The sequence below is a fragment of the Hemicordylus capensis genome, chromosome 3, assembly GCF_027244095.1.
Source record: "Hemicordylus capensis ecotype Gifberg chromosome 3, rHemCap1.1.pri, whole genome shotgun sequence".
Classification (NCBI taxonomy): Eukaryota; Metazoa; Chordata; class Lepidosauria; order Squamata; family Cordylidae; genus Hemicordylus; species Hemicordylus capensis.
Genome location: NC_069659.1, coordinates 192,992,753 through 193,008,672, shown reverse-complemented (window position 1 = coordinate 193,008,672; position 15,920 = coordinate 192,992,753). Strand labels below are relative to the sequence as shown.

The window sequence follows — 15,920 nt, the reverse complement described above, 5'->3', positions numbered from 1 at the left end:
GCCGCCGACGCCATTATGGCTTCCTTATTGGAGGGGGAGCTGAGGACCTTAAGTGCCACCCTTACAATGGAGGCAGATTCTGGGGCAAGGCAGCAGAGCATATCCCAAAGCACCACCCTTCCTACAGGAAGGGATGCATCCCCAACCCCAAGAGGCCGGACACTCCTCTTCTGGGACAGAGGAAGGAGAGATATCTGAGGAGGGAGAGCTGTCTCAACACACAGCAAGTTCAACCCGCCTATTTACTCAGGCAGATTTTGAGGTTCTGCTGGTCAAAGCACGGCGCACCATTAATGAGGGAGCTGGACCAGGAGGTCTTCCCTTCTACCTCCAATCCTGTACATATAGTTCCATTCCCCCAGCTGTTCCTGTCCACCCTAATAGCCGAATGGAACACACCCTTCTCCCACAGGTCTATGGCCCAGTTTTATAACAAGCTTTACACGGTTCCACAGGAGGTGACATCCTTGCTAGCCCCCCCAGTGGTAGATGCCTCGATCATGCAACTGGTATCGGGGACCATACTTAGTAAAGAAGGAGATGAACAACTAAAGGCCCCTGAGGACAAGAAGTGTGAGTCCCTTTTTTAAAAAAAGGCTCACGAGGCCTCAGCCAATGTAGTTAGAGCATCAGCAGCGAATTCGATCTTTGCCAGAGCATCGGTCCTCTGGGCCAAGGAACTGGACAAGCTGTTCCCACCTGAGAATACCAAGTTACGGCAAGGCATCAACAAGATGGCCAAGGCTGCAGCGTTCATGGCAGATTCCAGTCTGGACTACATCCAGCAAGCTTCAAGAGCCATGGTATCAGTGGTGGTGGTCCGACGCTGCCTATGGCTGAAGCACTGGAAGGTGGATTCCATGTCCAAGCTTAGTATGGCCTCAACTTTTTTTAAAGGGGCAAGGTTGTTTGGAGACTCAATGGAGCCCGTTCTAGTGGACACCAAGGACAAGAAGAAGGCGATGCCTTTCACCAGGATGGCAAGCCAGAGACCATTCAGGGCGGGGGGACAACCATGAAATTTTCACCCTTCATTCAGACAGTCCAGCTACTTGTCAGCTGGCTCCTTTCGTGACTATCACCAGTACAACCAGTGACCAGCCAGCCATCCCCACTGGCAACAGTGAAAGAGGGGAGGGGCTCGCCAACCCTTCAACAAGCAATTCCAATCCTCCACTTTCCAACAGCACAGGCAATAATGCTGCACCAGTCAGGGGCAGGCTTCAAATATTCCAGGAAGCCTGGGCCACAGCCACCTCCGACCATTGGGTTCTCCAGATGGTCTCTCATGGCCTTTCCCTGGAGTTCTCATCCCTCCCCCAACAGTTTTCATCCCATGCCTGTTCCCAAGAATCCGGAAAAGAGACAACAGATGGCACAGGCCATACACCATCGTGTCCAGATCAGAGCAATAGAATGAGTGCCGATAACAGTCTGGGCATGGCGTATACTCACTGTTGTTCTTGGTTCCCACAAAAGACAGATCATGGAGAGCAGTCCTAAACCTAAGACCTCTGAACCACTACATAAGGAAACGCACGTTCAGGATGGAGTCCCTTAGAACAATAAAAGAAGTTGTAAGAGACCGGGAGTTCTTGACATCAGTGGACCTGTCAGAGGCTTACCTCCACATTCTGATTCATCCAGACCACCGGTGCTTCCTCAGATTTGCCTTCGACAACCAGGAATACCAATACAGGGCAATGCCATTTGGCCTGTCCTTGGCGCCCAGAGTATTCACGAAGATCATGGTGGCACTGATTGCCCACATCAGGGCCAAGGGGGTCTGCATCTATCCATAACTGGATGATCCCCTTATCTGCTCACACTCACTACCGAAGGCCAAGAAGGATGTCCAGAGGATGCTGGAGCTCCTCACGTTACATGTTTTGTGGTAAACCAGCAAAAGAGTCAATTGATACCCACACAAAGACTCCAGTATCTGGGGGCGGTCTTCGACAAGGTCAGGGGTATCATTTACCTAGCCCCAGAAAGGAAGGAGAAGATTTCCCATCTTGTCTGAGCAGTACTGGTAGTGAACTCCTGCCAGATCATGACACTGGCCACACTACTGGGCTCAGGTTGAAATCATAGGCCGTTATATGCATGTGAGCACATGTGATAACCATGCTGCAATCATAGGGCCAGTATATGTGCTTTTGTGCACATGCGCGTACACACACACACACACACTCTCACACATGTTATCAATTGATGTTTGGTAATATGATATGTAGACAGCAAATACATGTCATATCACTTTACAAATATCATTGGGGAGGGCCATAAATTTCAGTGATAGAGCATGTGCTTTTCATGCAGGAAGTCCAGGTTCAATCCCTGGTATCTTCAGGTAGGGTGGAGAGAGACCCCATCCTGAGACCCTGGAGAGCCACTGGCTAATCAGTGAAGAATACTCACCTAGGTGGCCAATTGTCTGACTCAGAACAAGCCAGCTTCATATTCAATGGAGTCTTGTTAAGACAGAGGAGTCACTTAAGTGTTGAGTGATCAGAGAATTTAAGGGATGTACATATGTGTGAAGCAGCCCTAAATATTATAGATGTTGAATCTATCCCCAAATAATTCTTGAATGTGAGATATCAGCTTGAGGGTAGGACATTAAGTGTACTACTGAACTATTTAGATTCCCATCTGAGTCATCAGTTAGGCCCAGTTCACATATCTTCCATTCCATGGATCATTTTCATAAATTATCCTAGTCCTCCCAGGCTTTCCCCCAGGCAAAATGAGTCAAGGGATGATAATGGGAAGCCCTAGTATCTGGCAATACTGATGAAGTGCTAACTTGTAAATGGGGAAAGGAGTGTCTGTGTTTGGGGGCTATCACTTTCCTGATGTCCTGAATTTTCCTGCTTGAAACATTGTACCTTTTTGATGTTGCAGTAGACAAAATACTGCACTAGAAGTTTTGGCCAGTTCATTAGGTCAAACTCCCACAAATAATCTTGTTGAAATTCAAATAATCCTACAAATAATCTTGTTGAGAGTCTTCTCTGGAATTGAAATGGGTTGTGTTTGTCATGAGGATCTTGATTTGCCTTCCTGCCGACTGCTTAGGGTTTATATACACAGTTCTCCAGCGGCAAAAAATAGAGATAATGCAAGATCCTGACAGCTAACTGTCAGGCCAGCCCAAGGTCTCTAGAACAACAACTGGTCCTCACGTGATCCTGAACACCACTCCAGGGAGCTATCATCCACCCTAAGAGCTCTTGCTGGGATTACATCAGGGAGAGTGGAAGGAGAGAGAGAGGGGTGGTGGTGGTATTTGAACATCATGGCCTGAGAGAAAGCTCTGCCCTTTAACTAACTACATCACTGGCCTTCTGAGGTTACGTCTAGGGAAGGGACTATTTCCCCTGAGGCCAGGGCTGGATTAAGGGCAACTGATGTCCTAAGCACAGCCCAACAATGGTGACTCCCCTCGGTCCCCTCCATTGCTTAACTGATGACATTAAGACTCAAGCAAATTATTTACTTATACCTTAATATTTATTTACATTTTTAAAAGTTTCCTTCTAGATTTTTAAGGTAAAATATACGAAATTATAGGCATTGGAACTGTTGTGGCCACAACAGAAGGAATGACTGAGAAAAGTATTTCATCTTCAAACATGTGATTATCTTTTACGTGAAGTTTTATCAATATTTTGTTCTGCTCTGTACAGTAATCTTTTGCAAATCAATGGCTTACTATTTCAGATACATAGTAGTTTCTTGAAACTTTAGTTGCTCACCGAGCCAAAGAAAATGTTTTTTTAACAATGCAGAGTGAAGTTGAACACGGCAGATAAAAACAATTACAAATTATTGACTAAAGTTGCATGTGGCAGTGAAATGAAAGGTGGCAAAAGAAATGCAAGGTTGACAATAAGGGAGGCAAAAAGAGAGTTTGAGGAACATTTAGCTAAAAGTATCAAGGGGAATAGCAAAAACTTTTTTAAATACATGAGAAGCAGGAAACCTCTCAGGGAGGTGGTTGGACCATTAGACAATGAGGGAGTTAAAGGTATTATTAAGGAGGATATGGAGGTTGCAGAGAAGCTAAATGAGTTCTTTGTGTCCGTCTTCACAGCAGAGGAAACTGAGCATATACCTGTTCCTGAACCAGGCCTTTTGGGGATGGAGGCTAAAGAACTGAGTCAGATAGAAGTGACAAGAGATGATGTTCTAAACTGTCTGGAAAAACTGAAAAGTAACAAATCGCCATGGCTGGGTGGCATCCATCCAAGAGTCCTCAAAGAACTCAAATGTGAAATTGCCGAAATATATAACTTATCCCTGCAATCAGGCTCTGTACCGGAGGACTGGAAAGTAGCAAATGTAACACTGATTTTAAAAAAGGGATCCAGGGGCAATCCGGGAAATTACAGGCCGGTTAATTTAACATCCGTTCCAGGCAAATTGATGGAAAGAATCTTCAAGGATAAAATTGTAATGCACGTAAAAGAACAGGCCTTGCTGGGGGAGAACCAGCATGGCTTCTGCAAAGGTAAATCTTGCCTCACAAAACTTTTGGAGTTCTTTGAGAGTGTCAACAAGTGTGTGGATCAAGGTGATCCAGTTGACATAGTCTACCTGGACTTCCAAAAAGCTTTCAACAAAGTTCCTCATCAAAGAATCCTGAGGAAACTTAGTGGTCATGGGATAAGGGGACAAGTACATGTATGGATTGCTAACTGGTTGAAACAGAGGAAACAGAGCGTAGGGATAAACGGAGAGTTTTCACAATGTAATTTGTAAGAAGTGGGGTCCCCCAGGGATCTGTACTGGGACCAGTGCTTTTTAATTTATTCATATATTATTTCAAAGTAGGGGTAAGCAGCGAGGTGGCCAAATTTGCAGATGATACCAAACTCTTTCGGGTAGTGAAATTCATAATGGATTGTGAAGAGCGCCAAAAGTATTTCTCCAAACTGGGTGAGTGGGTGACAAAATGGCAAATGTGGTTCAGTGTTGGAAAGTGTCAAGTGATGCACATTGGTACGAAAAAACCCCACTTCAAGTATATGCTGATGGGATCTGAGCTGTTGGTGACTGACCAGGTGAGGGATCTTGGGGTCGTGGTGGACAGCTCTTTGAGTGTTGACTCAATGTGCGGCAGCTGTGAAAAAGGCCAAATCCATGCTAGGGATCATTAGGAAGGGGATTGAAAACAAACCTGCTAATATTATAATGCCCTTCTAACAAAACTATGGTGCAGCCACACCTGGAGTACTGTGTACAGTTCTGGTCACCACATCTTAAAAAGGACATTGTAGAACTTGAAAAGGTGCAGAATTGGGCAACCAAGATGATCAGGGGCTTTAAAGCAACTTATGAGGCAAGCCTACAATACCTGGGGGTTGTTTAGTTTAGAAAAAAGACGACTGGGTGGAGACATAATAGAGGTCAGTAAAATCATGCATGGTATGGAGTTAGTGGATAGAGAGAAATTCTTCTCCATGTCATATGAAATTTATTGCCAGGAAATCGAGGACCAAGAAAAAGAAGTATTTTTTCACACAACGCATAATCAACTTGTGGAATTCTCTGCCACAAGATGTGGAGACAGACATTGACCTGGATGGCTTTAAGAGGGGTTTGGCTAGCTGCATTGAGTAGAGGTCTATCAATGGCTACTGGTTGGAGGGCTATAGGCCACCTCTTGAGTACCAGTTGCAGGAGAGTAACAGCAGGAATTTATCAGCCAATTGGTAGCTCTTTAGTCATCAAGATTACTGTGAGGAGAGGGGTGGGGACTTTCGTATGTGTTTGTGAGAGGGGGAGACTTTTGGAGAATGTGGGGTGGGGGCACGACCACATATAGTACTTGTATGTTGAGTAAAGGGAGATACAGTGGTGGGAGACATTCAGGCCATTACAGGGAAAGAGACATCAGATTACTACTACTGCTACTATTACAGATATTTATAAACCACCTTTCAACCAAAGCTTTCTAAGCAGTTTACGTAGAAAAATAAATAAGATAAAGATAGTAATAAAGATAATAAAATAAATAAGATGATTTCCTGCCCCCAAGGGTTCATAATCTAAAAGAAATATGATAGACCCAACAGCCACTCGAGAGATGCTGTCCTGAGGTTGGATAGGGCCAGTTGCTCTCAGTATGAGAAAATTGCCACTTTAAAAGTTGCCTCTTTGCTTAGTTAGCAGGATCTTCTGCAGTCTGCTGTCATTTCTAGGGTCTCTCTTAGCCAACAGCAACCTGGTGAAATCCCTTGTATCTAAAGCTATTGCTGTTTAATGTCAGGTCAGTAAATAGGAAGGCCTCAAGAGGAAACTCTTGAATCTTTAGGAATCTTTATGGCATGTGCATGGAACAACTGCCATGCTATCCTTGTTGGCAAGGAGGAAGATATTGAACATATTCAGTATTATTCAAATGAATATTCATTCATTTTTCTATGTAATCCACTTTGGAAACTTGTGTTTAAGTGGTATAAAGCAGTTAAAATAGTAGTAGTAGTAGTAGTAGTAGTAGTAGTAGTACTAATAGGCCACAGGGCTCTTGTCATTTATAAGTGTTCAACACACTTATAAATGACATGGATGAGGGAGTTAAGGAGCTGCTTTCAGATCTGCAGTTGACATGAAGCGGATGGGTAGCTAGCACCTTAGGCCAGGGCTTGACAAATCCCAGGAACAAGAGAGCCATGGTGGTTAGTGGTGCCTAGGCTAGACTATTCAGAGGTAGAGTTCTTTAATAAAATCAATATTTGACCCAGGCAGCTCTGTTTTTATTCTAAGTCTGTTACTTGTAAAAAGGATAAAGCCCATTTACTCCCCCCCCCCAATGTCTGTCACAACATCTGTAATTTTGTCCATTGGCTGGCTCCTAGGTCCATTTTTTTAAATGCCTGACTTAGATAGAATCAGTATTCACTCCAATCATGACAGGCTTGAACACTGAGTCAAAACGAACAAGATGAAGCTCAACAAGATTAAGAGGGCTGTGTAGCCCCTCATCTTGGAGGGAATATGTCCAAGATGAACAGGGGGTAACACCAAGAGGATAGTATATCCACCATTTTCCAGGCCAAAGTGGAAGGCAAGCTAGAAGAAAGCAGGCAACAATTCAAGCAAAAAAGAACCCTAGGAAAGCCCCAGACTGTGTGTTCCTCTAATAAAGATTCAGTGAGGCACAAATGCTGAAATGTACCTATAATTTGAGAACTCTATATTATATAGGATTAGAGTGTATTTATCTAATACTTTTCATTATCTTGAATACAATAACTGTATAGTTGTTAGCACCTGGAAAGAATAATGGGCAAGAAGCAACAACAGTATTTTAAAGCCACGTCTTATAAAGCGTGTCATGCATCATTCTACAAGAAGAAATACTTCATAAGAAGTTTTTTCAATTTCTCCAAAATGTCAAATTCTTTTGTTTCTTTTAATTTAGAAGCTTGTGTAAATTAGAGGAGAGTCTTGGTCTTGTGGTAGCAAGCATAAGTTGTCCCCTTAGCTAAGCAGGGTCTGCCCTGGTTGCAGTTGAATGGGAGACCAACTGTGAGCACTGTAAGATATTCCCCTTAGGGGATGGAAGAGCTGAAGGTTCCAAGTTCCCTCCCTGGCATCTCCAAGATAGGGCTGAGAGAGATTCCTGCCTGCAACCTTGGAGAAGCCACTGCCAGTCTGAGTAGACAATACTGCGCTAGATAGACCAATGGTCTGACTCTGTATATGGCAGCTTCCTATGTTCCTATGTGTACTTCTCCATACATGGGTCCCCTATGAACTCTACCTTATTTTGGGGTGGCCTTGTTTAACATCCAAACTATATCCAACCACCTATGTTTGCTGTTGGCATATACAAGAAAATGAGGCATCTTCCCAACCTTAATGCCCACCTCAAGGATATTATAAGCAGTTAAAGGCTCAAGCAAGCCAGTTCCCTCCCCTCACCCTGTTCTGCTGTCCATCCCCACCCACAAGTACCTCAATGATTTGTAACTCCGAAGGGCTACCAAGTCCATGTCAGGCTGCTTTTACTCTATATTCAAAGGGGAAAACGGATTATGAGATGTGTGTCCATGTGACCATCCCTCTAATAACTTTTGTGTTTATTTGTTATTTATTTATTTATTATATTTTATATCCCGCTCTTCCTCCAAAGAGCCCAGAGTGGTGTACTGCATACTTAAGTTTCTCCTCACAACAATCCTGTGAAGTAGGTTAGTCTGAGAGTGAAGTGACAGGCCCAAAGTCACCCAGCTAGTATCATGGCTGAATGGGGATTAGCTATGCTATATTACTGCCTGCTACTATTATGCATCTCTATATAGCACTTTAAAAAAACACAAAAAATTACCACCCTGTGCTGTATTCTACATTTCCAGTCTGATACAAAACAAATTTGCAGCACATGGGAGGAGGTTTTAGGAACCCTCACAGGGTTATTTGTATTTCAATCCACTCCCTTGTTTCAAGATGGCAGCCACTCAGTACCACCTCTTTAGGACTCATGTTGAAAGCCTAATACAAACCAGATTTACAGCTCATAGGAAAGGGGTTTAGGATAGCCTGATGAAGGTATATTTTTCCCCATCCGCCATTTGGAAACAAGACGTTGACCCCCTCAGCTTATAACCAATGCCTCTTTAGAGCTTGAGTGTTTACAGTTGGGTGCAACTAAATGAATAACACACAGGAGAAGGTCTTAGGGTATCCTGACAAGGGTTTTTAAATTACAATACCCCATCTTGTCACCTACATTCATGCTGATATGGACTCCAGGGTTTTGGTAGTTCCAGCAGATGTGCCTCAGGTACCATCTGGTCCTGTTATGTTGGATTCCTGTTGGTTAATACAGCCTGAGGATGTGGAAAAGATTCTGGGTAGTGTGTGGGCAACATCTTGCGCTCTTGACCCTTGCCCTTCGTGGCTAATAAAATCTGCCAGGGAGGGTACAAGCAGATGGTTGGAGGCTATAATTAATGCCTCATTATGGCAGGGCAAGCTACCATTCAAGGAGGTGATGGTAAGGCCATTATTTAAAAAGCCTTCCCTTGATTCCTCCAAACTAGACAACTATAGACCAGTTTCTAACCTTCCCTTCTTGGGCAAGGTGATAGAGTGGGTGGCGTCCCAGCTGCAGAGTGTTTTGGATGATACAGATTATCATCCCTTTTCAATCTGGCTTCCATCCTGGATATGGGACTGAAACTGCCTTGGTCGCTCTAGTGGATGATCTACTCCAGGAGCTTGACCAGGGAGTGCATCCCTGTTGGTTCTGCTGGACCTCTCAGCAGCATTTGGTACCATCGACCATGGTGTCCTTCTGGACTGCCTCTCAAGTATAGGGATTGGAAGCACTGCTTTGGAGTGGCTTCGATCCTTGCTTGGGGGAAGAGTACAGAAGGTGGTGCTGGGAGACTACTGCTTGGCTCCATGGCCATTGGCCTGTGGGGTCCCACAGGGTTTAGTTTTGTCCCCCATGCTGTTTAACATCAACATGAAACTGCTGGGAGAGGTTATCCAGGGACTTGGACTGAGTTGTCAGCGATATGCAGATGACACTCAGCTCTGTCTCTCCTTGTCACCTGTTCCTAGGGAGGCAGTGGGTGTCCTGAATGGGGGATTGGTGGCAGTGATGGGTTGGATGTGGGTTAACAAACTGAGATTGAATCTGGGCAAGATGGAGGTACTGTTGGTCAGTAGGAGAGCCAATTGGGATGAGATGGAGTTGCACTCCCCTTGAAAGAACAAGTGTACAGCATGCGGGTGGACCCGGCTCTGCATTTGGAAGCTGAGGTTGAGGGGTGCTTTTGCATGGCTTTGGCTATAGCGCCAGCTGTGTCCCTTTCTTGAGAAGGCAGAACTGGTCACTGTTACCTTAGTGATGTCATGGCTGGATTACTTTAACATGCTCTACTTGGGGCTGCCCTTGAAGAATATTCAGAAACTGCAAAATGCAGCAGCTAGGATGTTATCCGGAGCTGCCCGCTGGGACCATATTACCATTTTGAAAGAGCTGCACTGGCTGCCAATTTGTTTCTGGGTTCAATTCAAGGTGCTGTTTTTGACCTTTAAGGCCCTAAAAGGGTTGGGCCCTGGATAACTGAGGGACTGCCTACTCCCAAGGGTTTCTGCCTGCCCAACAAGGTCATCAGACGGGGCCCTGCTCCATGTGCTGACAATGAGGGAGGCTTGCCTGTCGTGTATGTGGGACAGGGCCTTCTCAGTCATTGCCCCAGACTTAGGAATGTTCTCCCGGTGGGCCTCTGCTCCCCAGTCTCTATCACAGTTTTTAGAAAGCAAGTAAAATCTTGGCTTTTTACCTAGGCTTTTAAATGAGTGTTTTGTTTGTTGCTGCTTTGTATCTTATGATTATATTCTATGTTTTTTAATCTTTTAATTAGATTTGTATTTTTATATTCCATTTTCTTATTGTGTAGTTTTAATGGTTTATGGTTAAATGTTTTGCAAACCGCCTTGAGATTACTTTAATGAAAGGCAGTATAAAAATTCAACAATAAATAAACAATACTTTTTAAAAACAGATGGTGGTGAAATGGTCATGAACATTATAAGCACCTCCCCTTTAAAATTGTCTTGGTGATCATTAGATCCTTTCACACAACCACTGTGAGGTATGTAGGGGCCCAGGTGAGATGTTTTTTTGAAAGCAGCACACAATCAACACCTCTGCTCCACCAGCCCTGCCAGCACATGATCACGGCTGGCGGGGGTCTGCTGCTGAAATCAATTAATCAATCTTTATTACGGTCTTAGACCAGCATAAAGTGAAAGGGTGATTACATAAAAGAACAAATATTAAAAGCCTGTTGATAAATGACTAAGTACAAGATACAAACCTAACTTAAGGTCAAAAGGGACCAAAAATAGAAATAACATTCAAAATAAAACTATGGTTATGAAAGAATAAATATTAAAAGCCTGTGGGTGCATAACAACATAAGCATATACTAAAAAACTATAAAAAAGGAAAAAATCAGAAGTAGAAACAAACTTAGGAACATCATAGAAAGAGGCAAAAATGCATTATAAAGTCCTATAAGAGGCATTTTTACTAAAAGGACTAAAAATAATACACTAAATGCATGAAGGCCTAAGCACCGGAGAAACCATAAAAGGCATAAAAGGAATAAAAGGGAGGGCATAAAATTATAATAAGATTGAAAGACATAAGAAAACAGAAATATATACAATCCTGAGTAGTAAAACTGGAAAACAGCCAGATTGAAGGTTATAAGGAGCTGTAGAAAGGGAGGCACGTGAGCAACTGAAGGGCCTGCCTAGAGTCACAGAGTCAGATTAAGGCTGATAGGGCTCACTGCCTATCATCTGCCAATGAATGCTGATCACAGCCTGACAGTACCTGGCAATGCTGTATGTAATGGCAGGCTTAGAGTCAGAGAGCAGCAAGGAGCTGTAGAATTGGCTCGGATGACCTGGATACTTGCTTAGCAGTGGAAGGATAAGAGAGGCATGGATGTCTCTATAGAACGAGCAGTAGAGGAGAACATGCTCAGCAGTTTTGATCTGCCCTAAGCCACAGGGGCATAGTCACTCTGCAAGTGGGGTCCTTCTATAACGGCCTTCTAGCACTGCTGAAGGGAGGCCATAGCAGCAAGCCAAAGTGAACGCCCTTCTGTGCTTTGGAACCTCCAGCTGGGTGAGGTATGCTGCTGGAGAAGTGGAATATCTTAAGTCCGTCACTGATATGAAAATTTTAGACACTGCAGAAATCAGTCTGGTGCTCAGTGTCTATGATGCGCTGCTTGATGGTTACTTTTGCCTCATTGTAGCCCATGTTGAGCAAGGTCAAGGGGGAAAGACACAGAGTAGCTATTTTGGCCTCAATTGTCTGAATCCACCTAGATTCATCATGAAGGGTTCGGGAGGCAAGTGTGTGGGGGGTGGGGCTCTGTGCCCAAAGCCATAAATCTATTCTTGGTACTCACAGCATATGCATCTTCCATTTTTGCCTCTGATAAGGGGAGGAAGGAATCTAGCTTAGTTTGTTTCTTCTTTCCAGCGCATCCTCCAGAACAGAGCCCCACCCCCCCACCCCGCACACACACTCAGACAAAGAGGCTTCTTCATGCAAGCCAGCTGCAAGGTGCACCCAAGCTGTCCCGGAGGGCTGCTCCTAGTAGCGCCCCAGGTCGGAGAGATAGTGGCCCCGACACTTACCAGCCACACACTCTACCCCTCATCTGATCCAATCACTCAACAACTCAGCGACATCTGCATTATCTCAGCAGAAAGTCTGATAGCCATTCTCAGCCAGATAAACTTTATTACTGAAAAACTGTACAGTCTGAGGCAGATTTTTGACCAATTTACAGCCCAGGAACATCAAGGGGTTAAAAACTCTTCGGAGCACACCATCACTAACCCCTGACCAGCCCCTCACTTCACTTCCATCTCCACTTCTTCACGTAAGATGACACCATGCTTCTTGGGAAATTATAGTCAGACAAGCTTCCAGTGTGTGCTTCAAAACAATAAGTGTGTCCTTGAAATTCCTTGCAGTGCTCATCATAGATGGACAAACCACAAGGAGATTACCTACTGCACATGTTCTGCTGTATGCTGTTCTACTTTTCAAACACTCAATGGCCGGGCTTTTGCTGGCAGGACTGTTACGAGGACTTTTCTTCCCCCTGGGGGGAGGCAAGCCCCTGGGAGGCATGCCCAGGAGTGGGGGGAAGCCCAGGCTAGGGCAGTAGCTTGTGGATCAAGTTGTTAACTGGTAGCCATCCTGCTGCTGAAATCAGCAGCTTCAAGTTGTGCCCCTCCATGGAAGGTCTTCCAAGGTCTGGGATGCATTCTTAGCATCTCCTTCCTTGCCATCAGACTGGAAAAGCTTCATGATATCAGTGACTGTCTTTTCATTGGCCATGAAGAAGCAGGAGGTGGATGCAACCCTGCTGAAGCTCCTCTGGCTTCAGGAGCATAGAGTGTGCTTTGAAGGCTAGTGTGTCCATGGATGGTAGCCTCTGTAGGTATAGCTCTCAATGGTTGCTATGTAGGCGAGGGCGTGCTGAGTGCTGGAAGCCAAAGCAGGAGCAGCGCACAGGTTCTCACGAACATTATCAGAATGTTCTCTGTTCTGAACATTATCAGAGAAATGCCTCGTGTAAAGCTTATTCACAACACTCAGCAGTCTAACTGGGCGATAGTTGGCAGGATCACATCTATTTCCCCTTTTAAATATGGGCACTATTATGGCTGTACCCCAGTCTTCAGGTATGAGCTCAGTTTGAGCTATTATTTAGGACTCTGCTTTCCTCCATCCTCAGTAAAAGACTAGGTACATGGACTGGAGAGCCCTGCCATGAGCAACCTGGGCTGTAGGGAAATATGTGGGTTCGGACAATCATGACAATCTGGGTAGGCCACCTCCTCCCCTGATTTTAACAGTCATGTGAACCAGCCTAAATACTGTCTATTGGATTTTGTTCTAAACCCTTAATGTGACTTGGATGTTGAAAGAAACACCCCATTCATTTTATGTAAAACTACATTTTTGGGTTTTCTTCACTTACATTTTCTTCTTAATTTTGCAGTTACATATTTCTGTGGACCTTGGGCATCTCCCAAGTATGTAGAAACCACTACCTTTAAAAAAGAAGAAGCCCCATTTTGCTTTAAACCACCCCAGCATCCTAGGAGCAGAGGCAGTGCCATGCCAGAACACCAACTCCAGCACTGGAGATGAAGTGCTCACCTGGCTGCTCAGGGTCTCCCTTTGAATATGCTTAATCAAGAGGAAGGGAAGGCCAGCTCAAGTGCCTGCTTTGGATTGGGGCTGGCCTGATCTCCAAGAAGGGATAGGGCTCCTTGCTCTTATATAACTCCTCTATTTAAGAGCCTGACTTTGATGGTTTAGCAGTTCTTTCATTGGCCTCAAGGTGTTGCCTTGTTGGCCCTGCCAGACCTGTGCATGGACACTTCTCTCTATCCCATGTTCTCTTTTTTCCAACCCACCCTTCAACATTCTGAGGCTCTTGGGGTTCACTTAAAACATGCTTAGTCTTCAGCAGGCTTGAGGCCTTAATTTGCTTTTTCTTAACTGACAAATGTTAACTTATTAAGTTACCTGAGTATGTAGAAACCACTACTTTATTTTGGGGTGGCCATGTTTTGCTTCCAGTCTGATAGGTGTTCAACCACTATTGTTATAACTATAATAATATGACTATGGTCATTCAGTAATGATCCTAAAACGCCTGATGACAAGTTCAGAAAGCAGCTCAGATCCCTAGGCTGGGGAAGGGATAGGACAGTGAAAAGACTTGCAAAAATCCATCTTCCCCTAAAAGCATACAGTTTCTAACTAATATACAAACAACAACAATCCAATGAGGGAATATGGTACCTGGTTTTCCTGTTCTCCTTGTTGGCAGTTGATGATATTTGTTGCAGAATGAATGCTAGGAAAATATGATATTCTGGCAACAAAGTGCAATGAAGATGTCTGAACCTATCTCTCTTCTTGATAAGAGCATCAGCTTTTCATTCATGCACTGCTCAAAGAAAAAATTTCCTACGCTTTGGGAGTCTGCTTAGATGCATTTGTCTTTCCTTTTTTCACAGATGTCTGTGATGCTCTGAATGTGACAGTCTCACCAGGACCCAGAGTGCAACATGTGATTGGAGACAATGCTACCCTATTTTGTCATGTTTCCCAGAAAAGACGAACAGAAAATCTGCTAGCAGTCCGGTGGGTCTTTGCACTTCCACCTACCCAAGAATATCTGATGATGAAAATGACTAAATTTGGGGTAGTTCAGTACTATGGAAATTACACACATCACTTCCATAAGCAAAGACTTCATCTTCTTGAGGAGAGACACAAAACAATGTACAAATTTTTAATCCTGAACCTCCAACAAGCTGATCAGGGGCACTATATCTGCAAAGTCCAAGAGATTGGCAAACACAGAAACAAGTGGACAGCATGGTCTAATGGTAGTGCAGCCACCGAAATTCAAGGTGAGAAAGTATCAGCTTCTTTTGTAATCTGTCGTTTATGTATGATTATTGTTTGTCTCTGTATATTAGATAAATTCAGAAATACCTCAGTATTAATCCAAACATTCCAGAACTTGTCCAAAATGGTTGAAAACTGAGATTGCCTTCATAAATAACCAGCCACACATTGAACCTATTCATACAAGACAAGCTGCCTGGGGTAACCCAGGCAGCTCATGTCATCTGGAGCACAGGGAGCCCTCTGGTCCAAGCTGTTCCAGACCTGGGTAGGCCAGCTCCCATACCCAGGTCTTTACTGAGGTAGAACAAACCTACAGTTTTGATCATGTGTATGATCACCCAGGTAGCTAAGCTCCTGTCTGGCCCACCATCATTTTGGGCAGCAAGCTAGGGGGAAGGAATGCTCCCGTAGAGTGGAGTGGCTGCAAAAGAGAGAGCAGCTGCTCATTCATTGCATGCTGGGCTCCTAGGGGACCCAGTGCTACGTTTTCCTGTCCCACCAGTGCTCAGCTGCTCACTACTCCATGCTTGTGTGGACATGTGAGGGGTGATGTGGTTGAACGTCCTGCTCATCTGCGAGGAGGCAGGTGTGAGCCTGCCTCCCTGCCAGCCCTCCCCGGCATGAAGGTAAGTGGTCCGTGAATGGCCTTATTGTTTGAGATCCTTCCACAATGAGAGTATGTTGAACTGGGGTACTGTATATGGAGATTAACTTTTCTATCTATCTATCTATCTATCTATCTATCTATCTAATTTTACTTACATACCACCCCCCTCCAAACAGACAAGACGTTCATACACTATCTACCTTTCAGTCAAATGGCTGATAAATACAACAAAGTCATTTATCTGCCACAGGCCTTTACAAGCCCAATCTTATGCATGTTTACACATAGAAGTAAAGTCCACTGCATTCAATTGGA

General features: G+C 44.4%; 1 protein-coding gene across 5 annotated transcripts in view; it reads left to right on the top strand.

The window, feature by feature from the left end:
- VSTM4 (V-set and transmembrane domain containing 4) overlaps positions 1-15,920 on the top strand; it is a 126,436-nt gene that overhangs the window by 6,534 nt on the left and 103,982 nt on the right. For all 5 annotated transcript variants that reach the window (XR_008320245.1, XM_053312505.1, XM_053312504.1 and 2 more), the window contains exon 2: positions 14,599-14,997. Coding sequence is in view for 4 of the 5 variants with exons in the window: in XM_053312505.1 (XP_053168480.1) it covers positions 14,599-14,997 (399 nt within the window). In the remaining variant the exon portion in view is untranslated. The remainder of the gene's footprint in view (positions 1-14,598; positions 14,998-15,920) is intronic.